We start from the raw sequence: 25,406 nt of genomic DNA, 5'->3' as shown, positions 1-25,406 counted from the left end.
TTAGATATAAACTTACTTTCAAGCTGACCAAAAGGTGTACATACACCACTATATGTATATATAATCCCAAAAACGGAACAAGAACGTAATGGACAACAATGAAAACATACGGACAGATATAAATATATATATATATATATATATATATATATATATATACACAGACACATACATTCATAAATACATTCATAAATACACATATAAAAATGCACTTGAATGCACATACATAAATAGTAATGTATTTACAAACATTTCTGAGTAGATTTTCCTTCTTAACTCTTTTGCTCCCATAATTCTGTTGAAATACATCAGTTTTGTTCCAAGTAATTTTTAATGTATTGAAGTAAATTTTTCAATACATTAAAAATTAAAAATGATTGTCGTTATTGATCTGCATTTGGGACATAAATGAACATAGAATTCTGATAGAAGGTTTTTAAATTACCTTAAACATGAAATTAGTATCGCTGATCCCAGGGTAATCTCGGATGGATTAGTATCAAAAAGGATTAACATAAAAGAGAGAATTTTAATGCAAAGCTCAGGAAAAGAATTAATTAGCAAAATTTATGAGAAATATTAACTAGAGTATTTGGGGGATGCCATCAAAGAAATTCTAATTGTTTCTTCAGTTTAAACAAGGATTTTTTGTTTCTTTTTCAGTCTGTATATGTAAAAGAAATTTAGTTTGAAGATAATTCATCAGAGGAATCCTCTTCATATACCGACTTTGCTATAGTGTTGATGTCATTCAAAAGTTCCTGAAGAGATTCAACTGCAAAGGATAGAAAAGATAAAAGTATGAAATGAGAATATGTGAAACAGATAATATGTTAAAACAATTACATATGTATGTATGTCATTATTCAGTTTCATTTCAAGATTTCTTTGTCAATTGAGAAAGAGCCAGTTTCTAACCTAGATTCAAGGCTTCTTCAATGGAATTTCAACAATATCAACAGGATATTTTTGTATTTTTGTATGTATGTATATGTGCAGATTCATATATTTTGCTTTATGTATATATTCTTATGCATATAGTTGCATGTATGGACATGATCATATATATTAAAATGACAAACTTCTTGAAAGTTTTACAGATTTTTACAGTTCCAGTGATGGCTTGGATCTCTAGTCTTCGAATCAGCTTTCTCCTTCCTGGTTTTGAGACGGCTAATTTCTCAAGATTGCTATTTAGGCAGTGTATTACATATCCCAGTGTCCCAATAACTGCAGGTATAAACTTGAACTTGTAATCTGAATAGAGTAACTGCAGATTTCTAAAGAGTTCAGTCTAAGTATTTTGTTGTATGTGTGCATGTATGTATATATGTATGTATGTATGTTTGTATGTGTATGTGTATATGTATGTATCTATGTATGGGTGTGTGTGTGTGTGTATGTATGTATGTATGTATGTATGCAATACACACATGCATAAATATAATTATAGAAATGCATGGGTAAGTACAAGCACAGCTGTGTGTTTAAGAAGTTTGCTTTGGAAGCACAAGGTTAGGTGTTTGATCCCATGGCACAAACATAGTCAGCAAACATTCTATACTATAACCAGGAGTCAACTAATACCTTGTGAGTAAAATTAGTAGACAGAAACTAAAGAACCCTGTTGTACACGTGTGTGTGTGTGTGTGTGTGTGTGTGTGAGCAAGTTAGTACTTGTTTTTACATGTTCACTGACCATAAACAAAAGCAACAGCTTCTTTATCAATACAGCCAGTATCTTAATGCTTGCTGTCAACTGCCAAAGCACATCTAGGCTTCTTGACATGTCTGGACATGCTATACAATCTTTCTGAATAAAAGAGATTTGTAATTATGTCTAGGCTGTTCATTACTTGACAGACTAAATTATTACCTCACTTGAAAACAGGTGACAGTTGGCAACAGGAAGAGCATCTGGCCGTAGAAAATGTGCCACAACAAATTCTGTCTGACCCATGCAAGCATGTAAAAGTAAATGTTAAAAAAAGGATGATGATGATAATCATTATATACATAAATATATCATCATCATCATCCAACATCATTTTCCATGCTGGCATGGGTTTAACTGTTGTGTCTGGGGAGAGTCATTCTCTTTTAGTGCCTTATAATTTAACACACTCACCGGTAAAATTTCCACTTATTTCGTTTTTATTTTTCTAAAAGTTTCATTGTGTCTTGCAACCTTTTCAATAGTTTCGAATAGTTTACAAGACGCAATGAAAATTTTAGAAAAATAAAAAAGAAATAAGTGGAAATTTCACCGGTGAGTGTGTTAAATTATAAGGCACTAAATATAGAATCTTGCAAACCAAATCCAAAAACGAAATGGGTTTGACTGTTTGACAAGAATTAGCAAGCCAGAGGGCTGCACCAGACTCCAGTTGTCTGTTCTGGCATGGTTTCTTTGGCTGGATGCCTTTCCTAACACCAACTGCATTACAGAATACACTTGGTGCTTTTTACGTAGTGTCAGTACAAGTGCTCTTTACATGATGCAGAAGGCATGGTTGCTTTTTTACATGGCACCAGTCCAGGTTCATTTTCCCATGATGCCAGCACAGGTGCTCTTTACGTGACGTGGCATGGGTGCTTTTTATATGACACTGGTACAGGTGCTTTTTACAGTGGGTTATATATATATATATATATATATATATATATATACATACACACACATACACATATATGTGGAGGCACATAGGTTAGTGGTTAGGGTATTGGACTCATGATCATAAGATTGAGGTGTCAATTCCTGGACTGGGCAACACGTTGTGTTCTTGAGCAAAACATTTCATTTTATGTTGCTCCAAGCCACTCAGCTGGCAAAAATGAGTAATGCTACAACAGAACAGTGTCCTGTTCAGGTGGGGAATATATATGCCATCAAACCGAGAAACCAGCCCTTAGAGTCGTTTTCTCATGTTTGTGCCCACTCAGCTCTTTTTCCCGACCCTGTGTATGTCGGATGTCAGCTCATGCTCTCTGCGCCCTTGTCATACACAACTTGTCTCTGTTCAACCCCAGGCTGGTCATGAAGTTAATAGAGAAAATTGTTTTTCCTATGCAATACACCAGCATGCCACACTGTTGTCATTCTGGCTAATCGTAGCAAATGGCCATGATAACAACGCCAGACACATTTTGCTTTTGTACTCTTTTCAAGGCATTTTCACACAAAATGCAATCCTGGAAGAAAGTTTTTTTGCTGATATCATGGATAGAGAATGCACACACTCATTCACCTCAGTTTATTTCACAGCTACAAGACTTTCTCTCACACTCATGTATACGCCCTTGCATGCTCACTCATTGCCTCAGTCACGAAACTGGCACATTCAGCACTCGTGTGCACACTCGTTCACTCTGCCTCAGTCGCACACCAACTGGCAAATTCTGCATTCTGCACACACAAAGCAACACCACTGTTTGGACTCACACAAATATACACCTGTTCTGTATACATTCACTCAACATACAAAGAGAAGCTTTCAGCCGCAAGAAAGATGATACCACCTTTATCCTTTCTTCCTTTCTAGTCAGCACCATGAATTTCTTACTCTTTCCCTCTCCACTGGCAGACAGCAACTTCTACACTATCAACTACCAACCAGCAAGCAAACTTGTTGTCACTGCCACTACAATTACTGCTGTATCTCTAACTACATGTCAAACAAATGAATAAATATATGTAAATAATATTTCTTCCTTCTTGGTGTTGATTCTTTGATGTTTACTGGTTACTCCAACATGAGAACCTTCAAGCGTTATATCTACCTATTACATTTGGTAGACAGCTACATCATATTGACATGATATGGCATGTCACTTCAGCCCGCTACAACCCCTATCGTCTCATCTTTACATTTTATATTCTCTCTCCTTTATCTTTCTCTTGTTCTTCTGTTACTCTATTATTCAATGACAGATACTGAGAGCTCCTCTATGCTGATGACCTTGCTCTAATAGCTGAGTCATTACCAGAACTAGAGAAGTTTCAGATGTGGAAGTAAGGTCTAGAATCGAAGGACCTTAGAATCAATCGTAAAATATTTATGTAATGCAGCGTGAAAATTTTAATTTTAATTTTAATGTATTAATTGAATTATATTTCATATATAATTATTTACAATATGTTTTGAATCCACTCTTCAATTTAAGGTTTTCTTTGATTTAAGGTTTTCTTCGATTTAAGGTTTTCTAGAATTTTACAACAGGATGAATTTATATTGAATTCATTTATTTTGTTCATTGCATGCTTAAGACCATTAATTGAAAGGACCAATGAAACAAATCCATTTTTAAAGGTGTATCCTTTAACTAGTTTTGATTATATCATCATTTCTGTTCTATTTTAACAAAACTGTCCGACGAACGGGAACGTGAAACTCTGAGTAACAGCTTTTGTTACTTTTTTTAATTTTTACCAATGTGGACTCTCTGATGAAGCTTTGAGGCTTTGAGGTATAATTTTTGTATGATGTGTCAACTTTGGCATGCTGGACCACCAAAGTAGAAACAGCTGTAAGTGTAGAATTGTGTTCATTTATTTATTTATTCCTATAATTGTAATTAGTAAATAGATCTTACTGATGTTTGTCAATTGAATATCATCTGCATTTTCTTCCTTGCCTTAGACATACATAGGCTTGACAGAAATGAAGCTGGTATGATCCGCTGGATGTGTAATGTCAATGTGCACACATGACAGAGTGTAAGCACCCTAAGAGAAATGTTGGGCATAAGAAGTATCAGATGTGGTGTGCAAGAGAGATGACTGCACTGGTATGGTCATGTGCTGTGTATGGATGAGGAGAGCTGTGTGAAGACGTGTCACTCTCTAACAGTAAAAGGAACCCGTGGAAGAGGGAGACCCAGGAAGACATGGGATGAGGTGGTGAAGCGTAACCTTCAAACATTGGGCCTCACAGAGGCAATGACGAAAGACCAAGACCTCTGGAGATATGCTGTGATTGAGAAGGCCTGGCATAACCAGCCCATTTAAAAAGTACCTTTGAATCGTCATCATACGATATGCTGTGCTTGAGGAGAGGACTAGGTCGATTAGATTGACCCCCAGTGCTGAACTGATACTTATTTTATCAACCCTGAAAGGATGAAATGCAAAGTCAACCTCAGCAGAATTTGAACTCAGAACAAAAAGATTTTGCTCAGTGTGCTAAGCTCACCACCTTAGCTTCTACAAATACTGAACAAGCTTTGCAGTGTCCACATATTTACTAGTAAATTCAGTATTTACAAAAACACAGACAGATTTTTTTTTTTTTTTTTACATATCCAAAAGTAAAATTACACATCTAATATAGAATTTATACATTTAGAAACAATATATTGATTTAAAAATCAGAACTCCTAAAGGAAAGTCAAGCTACCATTTACCTTTTTTGTGTGAACTTTCAGGCAAAGTATTCTTTGTTAGAACTTGACAGCTATCAATTACTTCTCTATTACTCTCAGATTCAGCTTGGTTTGTATCAGTAGTATTGTTATTGACCACGGGTTGTTTTCTGTCAAGTCTTATTTTACCAATAAGACCTTCTTGTCTAAGTGTAGCCTAGAGAATAAACAAATTGATTACTATTCATGCTAAAATAGAATGTTATTTCATTTTAGTGCTAAAAAAAGAAATTACTTTTAAATGACAAAAAATTTAATTTGTTATTTAACATTTTATATAACATCTACATTTAATATATATATCAAATAAACAATGCATAGATATCTACATTTAATATACATTAAACAAACAATGCATACATATCTATATGAAGAGTAACTATATTTCAAACTGAAAAATCTTCCTTTACTTTTTTATATCTTTTGTTAGTTTTTACAACCATTTTTAACCTTTCCATTCCATCACCATTTGATTGAGGTGAAGGCCATGTAAAATGTCTACTAGAGTTTATTAAATATATGTCTAATGGTAAGCAGTTCATTAACTCGACCACTCAAAATTTACTGCAAGTGTTAAGGGAACATGTGTAATAAATCAGAAACACTTTGTCATAAAAGCTGATTGATTTTAAGTCACTCAATGCCCCTAATTTTCTTTCACCTATCACCTCCCCAATGTCTGCTCTCCCAACCTCACATTAAGCATATTTTCAAATTATTCTCAACCACAACTGCAACCCATGCTCTAAGTACTGACCAGCAACAGTTCAAGTTAAGTATTAACTGTACTAATCTTCCTAATCTTGATCTATGGGAACCTAGAAAAACTATAACCACTGAGTTTCCACTTTAGACCAAATAAGAATTTTTGACATTAATATATTGCCATACATTGAAGAGATATGGGGAGACTGTTGATTTAACCAGTTCCAGCACTTGAACACATGTGGCCTAGTAGTTGGGCTTGCTGAGCTCATGATTGGCAGATCATGGGTTTGATTCTCAAACTAAACAGTGCATTGTATCTTTGAATAAAGCACTTCATTTTATATTCCCTCAATCCACTAGCTAAAAGTGAGTACCAGCAGCAGTAGCAGCGGGAGAGGGGATAACCTTACTGACATCCCATTCAGGGAGAATCTAGTACTTTCGGTGGCTCAAACATCATGTAAACTAGGATAAGCTCTACCCTGATTGGCCTATAGGTTCAAGGCAGACTAACATTTTTTTAACAAAGTACTGGATAAGTACCTACTCATTCAACAACAGTAGAATGAAAAGCAAAGTTGACCTGGCTAGATTTCTGTTTAGAACATAAAGAGACATGAATAAATACAGCAAGGCATTCTTCCATTCCGTCCCTCCTCATCAGACAAATAAAGAAATAAAGACCAGCTGCCAAACCACACAGATCAACAAGCCATAAACAGCTTGATTCAGTGACATTTATTAATAATTTTACAAGTTATATAAACCCCAACTTCATAACATAATAATAAGATAAACTGAAGTATTAAAAACAAATTCAACATAACCCTTTGTTACCACATTGTTTTTGAAACAGTTTTTATTTCAATTAATCTCTTACTTTTTTACTCTTTTACTTGTTTCAGTCATTTGACTGCGGCCATGCTGGAGCACCGCCTTTTAGTCAAGCAAATTGACCCCAGGACTTATTCTTTGGAAGCCTAGTACTTATTCTATCGGTCTCTTTTTGCCGAACCGCTAAGTTACGGGGGACGTAAACGCACCACCATCGGTTGTCAAGCAATGTTGGGGGGACAAACACAGACACACAAACATATACACACACATACATATATATATATATATATATATAAATACATATATACGACGGGCTTCTTTCAGTTTCCGTCAACCAAATCCACTCACAAGGCTTTGGTCGGCCCGAAGCTATAGTAGAAGACACTTGCCCAAGGTGCCACGCAGTGGGACTGAACCCAGAACCATGTGGTTGGTAAGCAAGCTACTTACCACACAGCCACCCCTGCGCCTACTGTAATGTTGAAAATAATAAAGAATTTAGCAAAATAGCTATGTCCTTATTAAGCTAGTATTTGGAACATAAATTAACATGAAATTTTGATATATGGTTTTAGTTCAAATCACTTTAAAACATGAAGTTTGTATTATAGAACTAGAATCAGTCTTAGATGGGTTGGTATTCAAAGGGTTAATTTAAATAGATTGAACAAGTCTCACCATAATTAGATTTCTTTCTGACTTCACTGTCTGCAGTTCTTTCTCTAATTCTGAAACTTGAAACTTGAGATGAGCCTCAAGGTTTTCCATTTGGTGCCCAAACTGCACCTTTTCCCTGTCTAGCTGTCTGTCTTTCTGTTGCAGTGAGATTACTGTAAAAATGCAATGAATAAGAAATGTCATTCATTGAATCATAAATAAGGCTATGAATTTCAAAACAATTTTATTTTTCAACACTAGAGAAAGACACAGTGTTTTGAAAGACTTCACACGTTTTTTTTTGTCTTGTAATCTGACTAACAAAGAAACTCACAGCTGGACAAAAGCTCTACAATCCATATTTTGTTCCTGTATCAAGCTGTGTCTTCAAGAACACATATTTAACATTTATTAGTTCTGACCACACCATCATCATCATCATCATTATCGCCGCCGCTGCCACTGCCACCGCCACCATCATCATCATCATCATCATCATCATCATCATTTAAGGTCTGCTTTAAATCAGACGGGAGTCTGGTGCAGATCCCCAGCTTGTCAGCTCTGGTCAGACCATCCAACCCATGGGCAACAGATGTTAAATGATGATGATGATGCATGTATATGTATGTATATATGAATGTATGTACATATAAAACTTAGATAAGCCTAGATATGTTTTGAACTTAGTAGCACCACCAGGAAAAAACCATAACTAGGTCATGTTATATGTCACCATAACCCACTCAAGTAAGTAGTTACTGTTGGACAAAACATATCCAGATATAAGCAATTTGTCTGGTATTACCTGAAGGAATTTGTCTAGGTACTGCTTGAAGGTTAGGGTTTTTTTTTTCTTGATTCCTTTTAACATAAGGTTAAATAATGTAGGGTCGGTTGAGGCAAAATAGTTGCATCATAATGTGTTTATGTGGTTGTAAGTCTGATTTAGTAAGGAGCATATGGTATGAGGTCTCAGCTTTGGATGATTTTTTTAAATTGATGTTAAGATATTTAGGCAATGTTGTTCGTATAGTTTCATTCTGAAGCAGTGTTTTATAGTCAGAGGCTGCTCCTAATGAAAACCCTTTTAGCTGCTTCTTAAGACATGAAGAGATACAGTGTATCTTTCCTAAAACCCGGATATACATAGTAATATAAAACAACAATAATATAAAATCAAATAAAATGACAAAATGAACTTCCTTCTCTTGATAAAGCGGTTACCTTTTTTTTATATATATATGAAATACGTACCAGTAAGACAAAGTAACAGATGGACATAGCAATCTAATCAACCATAGCAGACATAGCAATCTAAACAATCTACAATATATTAACCCTTTAGCATTTAATTCGGTCATATCCGACCCAAACATACCTCCTGTTTTAAGTTCAAACTAACCAGGTCTAGACTCTGATGCCTACCCTACAATGTCTTCCTAAATATAGACAATCACATTATTGAAATCTCACAGCTTCGAGACAATACATGACTAATTCAAAACAATATGAATAAATAAGCTTGGCTTTACATTTGACAGAGTAATTTAAACTCTAAAGGGTTAAAGAAACTTACTTCATTAGCTTGTTCACCAGCTTATGAATTAAAAATAAAGTTAATCATAAAATGAAACTAGAAAAGCACTCAGAGAGCGCAGACATCCGCCAAGCTCATTTTAAGATAGATACGCGAGTAAAATTACTAATAGAGAAATGAAAATAAACTTTGGAAACAGCAACGCCACCATAGGTTATGTGAAAACAATGAATGTGTTTTCAAGAGAGATAATCAAAGAACGTAACATTGTAATACTTCATGTAAAGTAAATATAACAAATGAAAAATCCTTCAAGAATCCATAAAAATTCCCAGATCACTACCAAAATTTCATCATCCTTGTGTCATTACCAACTTTTTCTGCAAGTTTCATCAAATACCATTCACAACTTTTGGAGTTATTTTGCACACAGACGGACAGACAGACAAACCAACACCGATGAAAACATAACCTCCTTCCTTGGCGGAGGTAATAAACTCAGAACAGTGAGTCACAGAACTCAATGCCACAAGGTAATTTACTATAATTCTCTACCATCTTTACCTATCGTACTTTGAATTTCTTTACCAATGGAAATAAGTTCTCAAACAAAGCAACAATGATTATGAAGGAAAAAAACTAATAATTTTCACCTGCTTTCATATGTTCTCTCCGTGCTTCATTCAATTTCTCATCCATTTCAGAGACCTGCTTTACCAATATTTCATCATGAAGCCTTTCTTGGTTTCGCAAAGCTGACAGATTGTAAAAGAGATGCTAAATATTAATTTCAAACTGTAATAGGACTCAAGAAATGTGTGCAAAAAAGAAAAATACATTTCATACCAATAAACTTTAAAATTTAAAGCAACTTAATTCTATGCCATTTATGGACAATTGCAAGGAATATTACAAATTCAGATTCGGTTACATAACATTTATGCTAATTGAGTTTTAAAAGAACAGTTATTATTTTCTGCTTTTTTTTATATCATTAAATTCAGCTGTTGAGAGACTGAATGAATTTTTAGTTTAATTGTAATGTAATTTACAATTGGAAAATCCAGTTTTAATAAATTTTGTGATCCTTCATCTATGCATCTTTAAATAACTTCTAATAAAAAGAAGCTATTGTACTAGAGAATTAGAATAATAACATACAATTAAATTAAAATGATAGGAAACAAGAGATTCCTGAATTAAATATTGATCTAAAATATAAATCACCTCAGCAAAAGAAAGCAATCAACTTTTAATTATAATTCTGTGATAAAATGCGGCTAATTTAGACATACATTACAAGGTTGTCCAGCATAATTATTTAGGTATGGTTTTAATAAAAATATAAATCTAAAAATTTAATTTTCTATATTTACATTTTTTTTAAAACTAATATTTGATCCAGAGAAGAGGAACTATACTCATTACTTTTGCAAAACCTCCCAGATTAGAGAAGTAATTTATATTAAATTTAACTTTTGCAGATTGATGCTAGCAAGTAGAGAAAACATAGACAAGAAGGAAATTCTAAAGAGTTTGTTCGGGGGTGGGGTGGGGGGTTAAAGTATTTACAACAAAATTCGAGGTGAGAAAGAGTAGAAGTGATAAGAGGAGGATGGACAGGAATGCATCAGATGAGCTTCAGTGGGACAGCTAATTAGCTTAGTAACCATTGCAGATGAGGTAGAAGTACTTGAGGGAAAATAAAGTGTATATTGGGTCATTCCATCAATAATGTGAATTTTTCAGTTGCATGAACCAAAAGTTGGAGGCAGGGCAGGATAAACTACTTGCATCAACTTGCCATAAAAGCAGGTAGTAATTTTACCTTGTACTTATTCTTAGTGCAAGTTTTGAAGAGGGCAGTTCGATTTTAACAGTTACTTTTTTTCTAAGTTATAATGGAAGTGACAAAGGAGCATATTCGGCGTATTTTGCTTTATGCGTTCAATAAAAGCAACAATGTAACAGAAAGTGTGAGGAATATTAATGCAGTATATGGGGATTGGACAATAAGCATAAGCCAGTGTCAATGGTGGTTCCAGAAATTACAGCCTAAAAGACAAGCCTCATCTTGAAAGATCTGTAGAGCTCGACGAGGAAATCCTGCAAACCTTGTTGGAACAAAATCCCATTGTAACTGTTGAAGAATTAGAGAAGCTTGGATTTGGTCACTCAACCATTCATCGACACCTGCATGCCATCAGAAAAGTCAGCAAATTGGGTCAATGGGTTCCTCACAAACTTTTCGAGTCTGTATGCTCGGCCACATACAGTAAGGATGACATTCCAAAGGCTGGAGCAGTTTCAATGGGAAACGCTGCCCCACCCACCATATGCACCAGATATTGCCCCATCTGATTATCATTTATTCCACAGTCTTCAAAATCATTTGGATGGAAAAAATATGAATTCTGTAGACGAGGTCAGAACAGTACTGGAAGAGTATTTTTCATCAAAGGGGCCTTGCATGTCTGCCAGATAATTGGAAGAGCATTGTAGAAAATGAAGGAGAGTATATTTTAGATTAAAAAAGAACTTTATCGTAATTTTGAAAAATAAAAGAAGTATAAAAAAAATGCATTGCATATGGGATGACCCAACAGGTAAGGAGTGCAACAGGTGGAGATAGTGGTTGCAATAAACTGGTGAGTGAAAGTTTATAAATCCACTGGATAGTGTTTTGGAATGTAGTCTACAGTGTCTTTGCTTGTAGCAGCTGCTTCATCCAAGTATCTTTTACTTGTTTCAGTCATTGAAGAATTTTAGTTGAACAAATCAACCCCAGGTACTTATTCTATCAGTCTCTTTTGCCAAACAGCTAAGTTACAGAGACATAAACACGCAGTGTTTACATCCCTGTAACTTAGCAGTGGTGGAAGACAAACACACACACACACACACACACACACACACACACACACACACACACGCACATACACACACACACACATACACACACACATACAACATGCTTCTTTTAATGTCCACCTACCAAATCCACTCACAAGGCTTTGGTCGACCTGAGGTTATAGTAGAAGAAACCTTCAATGTGCCACACAGTGGGATTGAACCCAGAACCAAACTTGGGAAGCAAACTTCTTACCACAAGGCCAAACTTGTTCTAATGTAAGGTGCACTTGTGCCTCATGGAAGGCCAGTAAATGTTCAAAGCTGAAGAATTTCCAAACCGTGAAAATGAAACCTAAATTTCAAGACATAATTATAGATTACGTTATAATATTTCTTGTTTCAATGAAAATCATCATCTATGGGCATATGCATGGCTTTGTGGTTAAGGAGTTCACTTTATAATTGCATGATTCTGGGTTCAATTCCACTGTGTGACACCTTAGACAAATGTCTATCATAACTCTGATTCAACCAAGCTGGAGTTAAATCACTGGGTAGACAGAAACAGAGTGAAAAGTAAACAGACTTAATTCTGAGCCCAATGCAACACTACCACCAGACCATTGTGCACTTTTAGAAGAGTCCACACTGTTGCAAGCATTCAGACTTAGGTATCTGAGGATGATTTGATATCTTAATAAACTACTTCCTACGTCAACGACCAACATGCTGTGTTTTTTTATTCTTATTCATTCCAGTAGTGACAGATGTCCTCCAACAAAGGTCACTAGCACAAAACATCCTACTTTGACTAAGCCATAAAAATATTTCTAAAACCAGAGTTTCTGTGGTTAAAAAGTTCACTTCCCAACCACAAGGTTTTAAGTTCAGTTTCACTGCATGGCACCTTGGGCAATTGTCTTCTTTCACTACAGCTTTGGGCTAATCAAATCCTTCTGAGTGGGTTTGGTAGATGGAAATTCGATGAATCTTGTCGCACGCGCGTCTGAGTGTGTGTGTGCATGCATGCGTGTATGTGTATATATGTATACATGTATGTATGTGTGTCTATGTATGTCCATGCATGAGTGTTTGTCTCCTTATCTTGACTTTGTGCAAACAGAGTCATTCATTTCCAATCTTCTATGAAAACATGTGCAGCCACAGAGAATTATCATTCATGTAATTTGAGCAAAGGTTTTCAACCAGGGTCCAAATAAGATTTTTTTAGCAAATTGGAGGTCCAAAGCAATATTAATTATTACTTTGGAAACAAGAAAAGTAATAAGATGAGGGTTTGTGACAGGAAGGGCATCCCATCACAGAAAATCTACCTTATCAACAATTTCCATCAAAGAAAATCTGCCTTGTCAACTATTTCCATCTGACACATGCAAACATGGGAAAATGGATGTTAAAACAATCATTATCATCATGATCATACTGTCTTGCTTAAGGAAATTGTACATCATCATCATCATCATCATCATCATCGTTTAACGTCCGCTTTCCATGCTAGCATGGGTTGGACGATTTGACTGAGGACTGGTGAAACCGGATGGCAACACCAGGCTCCAGTCTGATTTGGCAGAGTTTCTACAGCTGGATGCCCTTCCTAACGCCAACCACTCAGAGAGTGTAGTGGGTGCTTTTACGTGTCACCCGCACGAAAACGGCCACGCTCGAAATGGTGTCTTTTATGTGCCACCCGCACAAGCCAGTCCAGGGGCACTGGCAAAACAAACACTTCTAATGAAATGTTGTCATGCACAGACTCCAGAATTATACAGAAATACATATTATCAGTTAGAAGAATTACACAGAAAAACTTGCAAGAGAATTTTTAAAAATAACTATGTATTTATGTGAATGAAACATATTTTATTAGTTCTGATTATGTCATGATTTAAATTTGCTATTATCAATTTATCTGTAATAAACTTGTAATAAATGGTTAAAAAGTAAAATAAATATATTTTACTGGATCTAAATTACAAAAAAAAAATTGTTTAGCTTCTTTCTGTTTATTTTTTTATTTATTTATTTTTTACTTTACCTTCTTTAGATTCCAGTTTTTGGTTATTTAACTCTCCTTCCAAAATCTCTATCTTTTGATTTTTTTCTTCTAAACAAGTCTGTAGTTCAAATAATTGATTAGAGATATTTCCCAATTTCTGCAACAAAGAATTAGTAGACAACTGTAATTTATCTCAGTTGATGCCAGCAAACTATTTCATTGACTACAGATAAATATCAGTAAACATTAAGAATTCTATATTTACCAAAATGTTTCAGCAAAAATACAGCCTAAACAAATTATTTTTTAAATCCTCTCTACCTCAGTAATATATGACTACACTACATCTAAAGCAGGGGTTTTCAAACTTTTTGACTTGCGGATCCCTTTATATTTCAGGCTTTACCTTAGGGACCCCCTTATAAACGCTTATGAATATTTGCTTAAAATAACATATTTTTACATTTATTTATTTAACAGTATTTAACAAATAGGTTTATTGTCAATTAAAAGATTTCGATTAAAAAACATATATAAAATCAAATTGCCCATAAAAAGTATTTGCTGTCTATGGACCCCCTGTCTTGTCCTTGCGGATCCCCTGTGGTCCGCGGACCACAGTTTGAAAACCCCTGATCTAAAGAATCAAAGAATGCTCTTTTGACCATTACCATTCTGCAGTGAAGCAATAGTTTTGTAGTTCAGAAATAAAGTAAATGTAATTTCATTATAGTTTAGTGGTTCTAGAATATCAGAAGTAAAATGTTATAGCATGATGTGACTACAGGAATTTTTGTTGGCAAAATGAGACTGTAAAAAAATTAGAATAGTTGTTGTTTGGCCATACATCAGTCCTGATCAAGCAAACCTATCGATCAAAGACATTCCATCCATGACCATCCCATTTCTTTTTTAAATTATATTATCTAAACTTTATATTTTTACTAATATAAACTAATATATTTTAAACTATATTATCTAAAATGTCACCCATATCTTAACATGCTGTGATGTAGTTTGAAGGGGATTTGGTCACTATTTCTAGAGCATTGGTTCTCAACCAAATTAACATTTTTTAGGGTCCGTGCAATCAAGATAATTAAATTGGAGTCCAAGGCAGTATTTTACAGGTACATGAAAAAATTCTCCCTCAGACATATCTATTGCAAGAAACAACTAGGTACCTTTCTCTAATCTTTTATCTTTTACTTGTTTCAGTCATTACACTGCAGCCATGCTGGGGCACCACCTTGAAGAATTTTTAGTCAAATGAATCAACCCCAGTACTTATTTTAAGCTTGGTACTTATACTATCAATCCCTTTTGCTGAGCTGCTAAGTTGTGAAAATGTAAACATGACACTGGTTGTCAAACAGTGGTGGGGGACAAACACAGACACAAAGACATGCACACACACACACACACACGACGGGCTTCTTTCAGTTTCCATCTACCAAATCCACTCACTAAGCTTTGGTCAGCCCGAAGTTATAGTAGAAGACACTTGCTCAAGGTTATATACAGTGGGACTAAACCTGAAACCATATAATCGAGAAGCAAGCTTCTTACCACACAATCACGCCTGCACCTATATGGGTAAATAAAAAAACAATTCTGCTTCAGATATTTATATTGCAAGAAACAACTAGGTTTCTTTCTCTAATGCTTAGCATATTTCAACATGTTTCCAGTCACTGAAACATGTTCTCACAAAGAGTGTTATTGCAAACCTACACAAGTAAATGTGTGAAAAAACAAAATAGGAATTTTGAAGGAAGTTTCCATCAAAACTAGTTTATAAAACATGGAATGGCTATGGGGTTCCACCAAAGTAAAATAATAATCAAAGGTGTCCATAACTAAAAAAAATGGTTGAGAGCTGCTGTTCTAGAGGCACCCTCTTTGGTTGAAGTTAAATTGACTGTTGTTGTTGTTTAATCCCACTTAATCTCTGATTGAGGAAACCTAGGATTAAAGACTTTGCACCTGTGACTTGCCTGTCTTATTTTTCAGTCACAGGTGTAAACATAGGTGTGTGGTTAATAAATAACTTCTCAACCACATGGTTCTGGGTTCTGTCCTACTGCATGGCACCTTGGGCAAGTGTCTTCTACTAAAGCCTCAGGCCAACCAAAGCCTTGTGAGTGGATTTGGTAAACAAACTGAAAAAAGCCTGTCGTATATGTGTGTGTCTTCATGTCTGTGTTTGTCTCCCCATCACTGCTTGATAACAGTGTTAGTGTGTTTATGTCCCCGTAACTTAGCAGTTCAGCAAAAGAGACCGATTTGAACACCCTTCAAGACAGAACTTCAGCATGGCCGCAGTCAAATGACTGAAACAAGTAAAAGAATAAAAGAATATAGCTCCATGCTGACCAAAGCCCTGTAAGTGGATTTGGTAGATGGAAACTGAAAGCTCACGTGAGTATGTCATCATTATCATCATCATTATCATCATCATTGTTTAACATCCACCTTTCACGCTGGCATGGGTTGGATGGTTTGACAGGAGCCGGTCAGGCAAAAACCTGCACCAGACTTCTGTGTCTGTTTTGGCAGGGTTTTTACGGCTGGATGTCCTTCCTAACACCAAACACCCAGCAGAGTGGACTGAGTACTTTTTACTTGGCATATATGTATATGTATATATATATCTTCATCATCATCATCATCATCATCGTTTAACGTCCGCTTTCCATGCTAGCATGGGTTGGATGATTTGACTGAGGACTGGCAAGCCAGAAGGTTGCACCAGGCTCCAATCTGATTTGGCAAAATTTCTACAGCTGGATGCCCTTCCTAACGCCAACCACTCCGAGAGTGTAGTGGGTGCTTTTACATGCCACTGGCACGAGGGCCAGTCACACGGTACTGGCAACGGCCTCGCTCAAGAGGTGTTTTTTACATGCCACCTGCACGGGAGCCAGTCCAGCGGCACTGACAACGACCTCGCTCAAATGATTTTCTAACATGCCACCAGCACAAGTGCTAGAAGGCAACGCTGGTAACGATTACACTCAAATGCCATTTATGGGCCACCAGCACAGAAGCCAGACAGCTGGCAAAGAACATGCTCGGACAGCGCCATCAATGCTCCACTGGTGCAGGTGCCAGCCATCGAATATGGTTCAATTACAACGATCATGGTGATCATGATGATGATGAGGATATATATATATAGATGTACAAGTGTCTGCTTGCACATGCAAATATGTCTATATATGTTTGTGTTTCCTTGTCTTGACATGACATAATATTTGTAAATTGGGTGTCAGCCTCATACATAAACACGCAGGACTATTCTTGAAAATATGCCTTGCCATAAGGAAATGTTACATTACTTGGGAACAGGTAAGGGTTGGTGACAGGAAGGACATCCAGCTGTAGAAATCTGCCTCAATGAACAACCCATGCAAGTATGGAAAAGTGGACATTAAAATGGTGATGATGATGATGTGTGGGATTACAATATTCAATATGTCCTTTCTTTTCCTTAAAAATACAGAAGGGTGTAATCTGAAAAAAAACTGGCTGCTATTTCTAGGGGGTTGAGTGACTACATAGAAGCTTCCTGAATGACTAAACCTCAGTAACAAGGAAGTAACTTTATAGCTGTACTAGCAGAAATACCCGGCTTTGCCCGGGTTAAAGAGAATAATGAAATCTAAAAACGCCGTCTAGACTACGCAACCCTCAACTGTTAGTAGCTACGATACCATATTTCTACATTAATAACTCTCCAATCCATGCCAGCATGGAACATAGACATTAAGTGGAATGCCAGTCTCTCATCTAGGAGGGCCTTGAAATCAATGTTACCAACTGGGGACTATGTGTGTCGCAGTGATAATAAAAAGACCCAAAGGAGGTCTGCAACGAAATAATTTTACTTAAAACTTTGCAAGTGAATCAGTGGCGGCTAAGATGCGTCTCATTTACTTGACAATTTATGCACCACATTGCAGAAATCACAATGTAAGTATATCTGAAAGGGTAGTCTTACACTATTGTACCGTTGAATTACAAATAATGCTCATCTGTTATGTTCGGGTTAAAATTTCATCAACATCAAAAATATATGGGAGTTATGGCCGTTATACATAGAATATAATTTCCAAATTTCATAAAGATCCGTTCAGTACTTTTGACGTAGTTTTGGATAAGAAAACAAATGACTAATGTGTGTGTTTGTGTGCATGTGTTTGTGTGTGATGGGTGTATACATGTATAGATATTTGTATACATGTATATATATGTATATATGTGTACATATTACATGTACATTTATATATATACATCTACACATATGTATACATATACATGTATGCATATAGATCTATATCTATATATATCTATGCATATACGTGTACATATACATGTATATGTATACATATACATCTCTTTCTCTATCTTTCTCTCTTTCTCTCTCTCTGAAAGTATCTGTAATTACAGTATCGAAATATGATTGTTTCAGTTAGTAGAATAACATGTACATATACATCTATATGTATACATGTACATCTCTCTCTCTCTCTCTCTCTCTCTCTCTCTCTCTCTCTCTCTCTCTCTTTCTCTCTCTGAAAGTATCTGTCATTATAGTATCAAAATGTGATTGTTTCAGTTAGTAGAATAGTTTCATTTTTAAAGTGAAAGTATTTGACATGAGTGTTTTTGTTTCACTTTTGACACGTAATACTTAAATAGTGGAGGAGATATTATGTTGCCGTGGGCTCGAACTCTGCAAGAAGTTAAAATTTTTTTGACTAAAACACAACTGGAACCCTAAGTAAGGCATCTGTAAAATTTGAATGAAATTGGTTGCGTAGTTCTCGAGTTTTAGGGATTCACACAGACAGGCAGACAGACAGACAGACACACACACAGACACACACACAGACACACATTCTCATTTTTATATATATAGATAACAAAATAGTGAAAGAGTAAACAAAATTGCTGTCATGGTGAAAGCATTAGTCAATGTTATGGTTTACACAATGGTGAGAGATTTTCTATGGCTGGATGGACGATTTTCTTGTCAACAACCCTCACCTTCCCCCAAGCAAGTTGATATTTCCATATGGTCAGACATGTTTTTATGGAACATTGGAAATGAATGACACTGCTTGTATGACAGTGATACACATTTACAACTATCATGCAACATCAAGACAGGGACACACACACACAGAGTCACAAATACACACACAAATGAACATGCACATGCACACACGCACACATACACACACACACACACACACACACACACAAACACACACACAATGGTTTCTTTTGATTTCCATCTACCAAATCCATTCACAAGCTTTGGCCACCCTGGGACTGTAGAACAAGACATTTGCCCAAGGTGCCATGCATTGGAACTGAACCCATAACCACATGGTTAGGAAATGAACATTTTACCACACAGCCTCACCTATGCATATAATGCAATTTCATTTCACTCTCTACTCTCTTTTACTCTTTTAATTGTTTCAGTCATTTGACTGCGGCCATGCTGGAACACCGCTTTTAGTCGAGCAAATAGACCCCAGAACTTATTCTTTGTAAGCCTAGTACTTATTTTATCGGTCTCTTTTGCCGAACCGCTAAGTTACGAGGGCATAAACACACCAGCGTCGGTTGTCAAGCAATATTGCGGGGACAAACAGACACACACACACACACACACACACATATATATATATATATATATATATATATATGATGGGCTTCTTTCAGTTTCCGTCAACCAAATCCACTCACAAGGCTTTGGTCGGCCCGAGGCTGTAGTAGAAGACACTTGCCCAAGGTGCCACACAGTGGGACTGAACCCAGAACCATGTGGTTGGTAAGCAAGCTATTTACCACACAGCCACTCCTGATCACTTTGTTATAATAAACACTATTATAAAGAAAATATTTCACTCTCTTTTGGTATTTAAGCACATCAGTGAGTAGTTCATATGATTGCAACAAAAGACTTTGATGCTAACAAACAAAATAATTATGTAAAGATGTGATTAACAATTTCATATTTTAGCACAAGGCTTGAAATTTTGGAGGAGAAGGGAGTTAGTCAGTTACACCAACCCCAGTGCATAACTGGTACTTATTTCATCAAGGATGAAAGGTAAAGTCAACTTTACCAGAATTTGAACCCAGAACATTAAGAGCTGCAAGAAATGCTACTTAGCATTTTGCCCAATGCATTAATGATTTTGTCAGATCACCACTTCCTAAAATGAAGTGAATAATAACCATAATCAGTGCATATTACTCCTTTACTTGTTTCAGTCTTTTGACTGTGGCCATGCTGGAGCACCACCTTTAGTCGAGCAAATCGACCCCAGGACTTATTCTTTAGAAGCCTAGTACTTATTCTATCGGTCTCTTTTGCTGAACCGCTAAGTTACGAGGACATAAACACACCAGCATCGGTTGTCAAGCGATGTTGGGGGGACAAACACAGACACACAAACACATACATATACGACGGGCTTCTTTCAGTTTCCGTCTACCAAATCCACTCACAAGGCTTTGGTCGACCCGAGGCTATAGTAGAAGACACTTGCCCAAGATGCCACGCAGGGGGACTGAACCCGGGACCATGTGGTTGGTAAGCTAGCTACTTACCACACAGCCACTCCTAATTATTGGCAAACATGTCTCTTCCAAACTACAACAATACACTCACAAATACACACATTCTCATTGCCACAAAATTATATAATGGTCAGTCAAAAATTCAAATAACTAATTTGCTACATTATTTACATTATTTACATTATTTACATTTGACGGATATTTGTCCTCATCTTGTTTGTTGTATGTGCTAATGATTCTGCCAACTCGCCACCTTACATCAGCTAGAATTTTCATTATTTTCAAAATTTAATTGAAACAAAGGCAGTGTGTTTCAACCAAAATATTGTAATGAAATGGTTAAAAACAATGCTGTCTATACCAAATTCATTGTCATCATCAAACTGTAATATACAAGTCAATTATAATTCAAATAGCAATCTCACTATTTCTATATTTTTCTTAAGTTCCTTCAGTTTTTTTTCAGTTTATCTTATTCCAACTCAAACACTTCTTTTAATAGTATGTACTAAATTTAATCCTTAATAATACATCTTTGTTTTGTTTGAGTCACTAGACTGCGCCCATGCTGGGGTACTGCCTTGAAGGGTTTTAGTTGAACAAATCAACCCCAGTACTTATTCTATCGAGCTCTTTTGCTGAACCACTAAATTATGGAAACATAAACAATAGGCGCAGGTGTGGCTGTGTGGTAAGAAACTTGCTTCCCAACCACATGTTTCCAGGTTCAGTCCCACCGCATAGCACCTTGGGTAAGTGTCTTCTGCTAAAGCCGCAGGCAGACCAAAGCCTTGGATTTGGTAGATGGAAACTGAAAGAAGCCCATTGTATGTGTGCGTGTGTATGTGTTTGTCACCCACCACCACCATCATTGCTTGACAACCGTCGTTGGTGTGTTTACGTCCCCGTAACTTAGCAGCTCGGCAAAAGACACCAATAGAATAAGTACCAGGCTTACAAAGAATAAGTCCTGAGATCGATTCATTTGATTAAAGACAGTGCTCTAGCATGGCCACAGTCAAAATGACTGAAACAAGTAAAAGAGTAAAAGAATAAACCAACACCGGTTGTCAAGCAGTGGAGGGGGGGGGGGGCAAACACAAAACACACACACACACACACACATATATGATGGGCTTCTTTCAGTTTCTGCCTGCCTCTCATAAGACTTTGATCGGCTTGGGGTTAAGGCAGAAAACACTTACCCAAAATGCCACATGCTAAGACTAACCATGGAACCATGTGATAGGAAAGCAAAGCATCAAAATATTTATAAATTGTATCAGTACGTCCATGAATCAAGGACCTAAGATTCCATGCAAGTATCAAACTGGATTAGACTTAACAGCTACAAAAAATAAATAAATTTGATGTAATCTTAGCATGTACACCACCCATTTCTGGTTTCTTGTTTTTCAGAAGTTTTTTTTCGGATTTCTGTTTTCGATTTTGGAGAATACGATTCTGCCCCAAAATTTACACTTCAAAATTTTAATTTCCCCCATCCCACTCCAATTTCTTAATTTTTAACTTTTTTCAAATTTTTTTTTCTACTATAGCCCTAGGCTGGCCAAAGTCTTGGGAAAAGATTTGGTAGATGGAAACTGAAAGAAGTCTGTCGTGAGGGGGGGGGGGCTGAAAAGTTCCTAACTTTAAGGGTATTGTGAAAGGCCTGGATGAAGGACCAACTTTCCAAGTTCTTTAACAAGGCTTAGAAAAACTGAAGAACCACTGCAATATGTGTGTGAATCTGAGAGGGGAACATGTTGAATAAAATCATAATTAACTGATCCTCCTGTATTCTCTTTTACCCAAATCCAGGAACTTTTCAGCACCTCCTCATATGTATATATACAGGGTTGGCCAAAAGTCACCTGACAATAAATCAAAATTCCATAAATTCTTAATATTCAATTTTATTTACTCCTTCCAATGTTTAATAATTGAATGCTGTGAGTTAAAATCACTGTTTTTTTTTCAACATTTGTCTATTTATTAGCGAAGTTTCATATAAAATAATTTTTTGTTTTAATCTTGGAATTAAATGGTTTTAATTTAGTGTCAAGGTGACTTTTGGCCAACCCTGTATATATATGTATGTATAGAGATGTATGTATGTGTGTGTCTATGCTTGTATTATTGTCTCCTTGCCTTGATGTACCATCATGCAAGCAGTATCCTTCTTTTACAATATATCTTGAAAACACATCTAGAAATATTACCTTAATTGGAAACAGGTGAAGGTTGGTGATAAGAAGGGCACCTGGCTGAGAAAATTCACTTCAACAAATTCCATCTAGCCCATGCAAACATGATAATAATGATGTAAAATTTATAAATATTACATAACTTTCAAATCTTATCCTGTTTGATAAATATTCTGGTGTAAAACTCTAGACCTTGTAACACTGATGTAGCTTCTTGGCTATCAATAAAAATAAGTAATATGTATAGAGTTTTAATTCTCCTGTTTGTATATGCTATCCTTCAATTGTTTAACTAAAAGTAAAATATGAAATAAATTACTTACTTTGGATGTTTCCTGGAAAGATATACTATTCTTATGGAGTTCTTCTTTCAGATGAGAGACTTGCAATTCATCTAGAAATTTATTTTTAAAAAAAAGTTTAAATAAGAAAAAATAAGTTAAGAAAGTAAAGACAAAATTAGGCTATCTGAAAGCATCATTGCAAGAATAAGAACTAGCTGGCAAAGGTCAGAGAGTTATTATTTTTGTTGGTAACAAAGGGTCTCTCCCTCAGAGTGAAAGGCAGATTGCATGATGCCTGTTTGGACAGATATGCTACATGGTAGCAAAACATTGGCTGTGACTGCAAAGAACACATGAAAGCTTGGAAGAAATGAGGCCAGCATGCTCTGTCGAATGTGCAATTTCAGTGTGCATGTATGACAAAGTGTAAATGTTTTCAGAGAAAAATTGGTTATAAGAGGCATCAGTTGTAGTGTCCAAGAGAGAAGACTGCACTGGTATGGTCATGCGATGCATATGGACAAGGACAGCCGCATAAAGAAGTGCCACTCTCTAAATGCGGAAGGAACCTGTAGAAAAGAAAGTCCAAGAAGACGTGGTTCGAAGTGGTGAGAAATAATCTTCAGATGTTGAGCCTCACAGAGGAGATGACAAAGGACTAAGACAACTAGCGATTTGCTGTGCTGGAAAAGACCCACCCAGTTAAGTAAAATCCAGGACATAAATGCATGTCCCTTATGTCCATTGTCCCCTACCACCACAATGCATCTTCCTACCAACTCCCCCTTCTCCCACCCATGCTCACCACTGCTGTATTCCTCTCCCCTCCATTTTTCCATTTACCTGCACAAAATATACCCCTGTTGAATCCCTTCCCTTACAACATATCCTTCTAATACTCCCTCTCTCTACCTGTGCCCATTCATTACATACACTACCACCAGCTCCCACTCCCCAAGTGCAATCTTGTGGACTCACCCACCCACTCAACCTCTCCAATCCCCAGTTTATTTCATTGTATACACCCCCACGGTAACTTAGGTGTAAGATCCCTGTTCCATCTCCATCACATCTTCACCATTTCTTCTCTCTCTCTCCATCTGCAGTAGCCATGTTTATCCTCTAATGCAAGACACTTTTTTTGTCCCTCAATATTTCTTAATAAGTACCAGCTGAACACTTAGGTCAATGTAATCTTCTTACCCCTGCCCACAAATTGTTGGACTTGCACCAAAATTTTTAATTAATATTTCTTCCCTGCAAACCACAATTGAGGGGCCTTGTCCTGCAAGTCACTTGGTGACCTCAATGCAGCTGGTACTACATAAAAAGCATCCAGTACATTCTGTAAAGTTGTTCACTTTAGGAAGCACATTCAACCAGAGAAACCATGCCAAAGCAGACAACAGAGCTAGGTGCAGTTTTCTGACTTGCCTGCTCCTGACAAACAGTCCAACTCATGCCAACACAGGAAAAAGATGATCATGATTGTGGTGTGGTTGAGAGGTTTGCTTCCCAATCACACAGTTTTGGGTTCAGTCCCACTGCATAGCACCTTGGGCAAACATCTTCTACTATTGCTCAAATCCAACCAAAGCCTTGTGAGTGAATTTGGTAGACAGAAAATGAAAGAATCCCATCATGCATGCATGCATGTATGCATGTATGTATGTATGTACATATGTATGTCTTCTATACCTTTGCCCCTCTGTCCCAAACAACAATATGTATGTATGTATGTATGTAGTATATTACATATATATATATCGAGCGAGACCGTTGCCAGTGCCCCTGGACTGGCTCTTGTGCGGGTGGCACATAAAAGACACCATTTCGAGCGTGGCCGTTTTCGTGCAGGTGACACGTAAAAGCACCCACTACACTCTCTGAGTGGTTGGCGTTAGGAAGGGCATCCAACTGTAGAAACTCTGCCAAATTAGATTGGAGCCTGGTGTTGCCATCCGGTTTCACCAGTCCTCAGTCAAATCGTCCAACCCATGCTAGCATGGAAAGCGGACGTTAAACGATGATGATGATGATGATGAGTCCACTTAGGCCTCAGCCAGTCCACTTATGTGTACTTTCCTTCATTGGACACTAAACTCCACTTGCAAAGACCTGTTGAGGCAAGTGAAATCGAAATCGAAATCGAATTAAATTCGACGACTGGCACCCGTGCCAACGTCGCCTCCTTCATTGGACACGAAACTCAGCTTGCGAAGACTTGCTGGGACAAGCGAAAGCGAAATCGTGATGGCACCTGTGCCCAGTGTCACCTT

At 36.6% G+C, this 25,406-nt stretch overlaps 1 protein-coding gene across 3 annotated transcripts in view; it reads right to left on the bottom strand.

The window, feature by feature from the left end:
- Positions 1 to 509: 509 nt before the first annotated feature.
- The window catches only part of LOC106867667 (coiled-coil alpha-helical rod protein 1), a 68,534-nt gene continuing 43,637 nt past the window's right edge, over positions 510 to 25,406 (bottom strand). For all 3 annotated transcript variants that reach the window (XM_089366353.1, XM_089366389.1, XM_089366354.1), the window contains exons 15-20: positions 23,167 to 23,237; positions 14,073 to 14,190; positions 9,817 to 9,918; positions 7,645 to 7,796; positions 5,404 to 5,578; positions 510 to 775 (exon numbers count right to left, since the gene is read on the bottom strand). In XM_089366353.1, coding sequence (XP_089222479.1) covers positions 684 to 775; positions 5,404 to 5,578; positions 7,645 to 7,796; positions 9,817 to 9,918; positions 14,073 to 14,190; positions 23,167 to 23,237 — 710 coding nt within the window. In that variant the 3' untranslated portion in view covers positions 510 to 683. The remainder of the gene's footprint in view (positions 776 to 5,403; positions 5,579 to 7,644; positions 7,797 to 9,816; positions 9,919 to 14,072; positions 14,191 to 23,166; positions 23,238 to 25,406) is intronic.

This window comes from Octopus bimaculoides, chromosome 1 (genome assembly GCF_046866305.1).
Source record: "Octopus bimaculoides isolate indiv1 chromosome 1, ASM4686630v1, whole genome shotgun sequence".
Classification (NCBI taxonomy): Eukaryota; Metazoa; Mollusca; class Cephalopoda; order Octopoda; family Octopodidae; genus Octopus; species Octopus bimaculoides.
The sequence above is the reverse complement of the archived record's forward strand: the minus strand, read 5'-3'. Positions and strand labels throughout refer to the sequence as shown.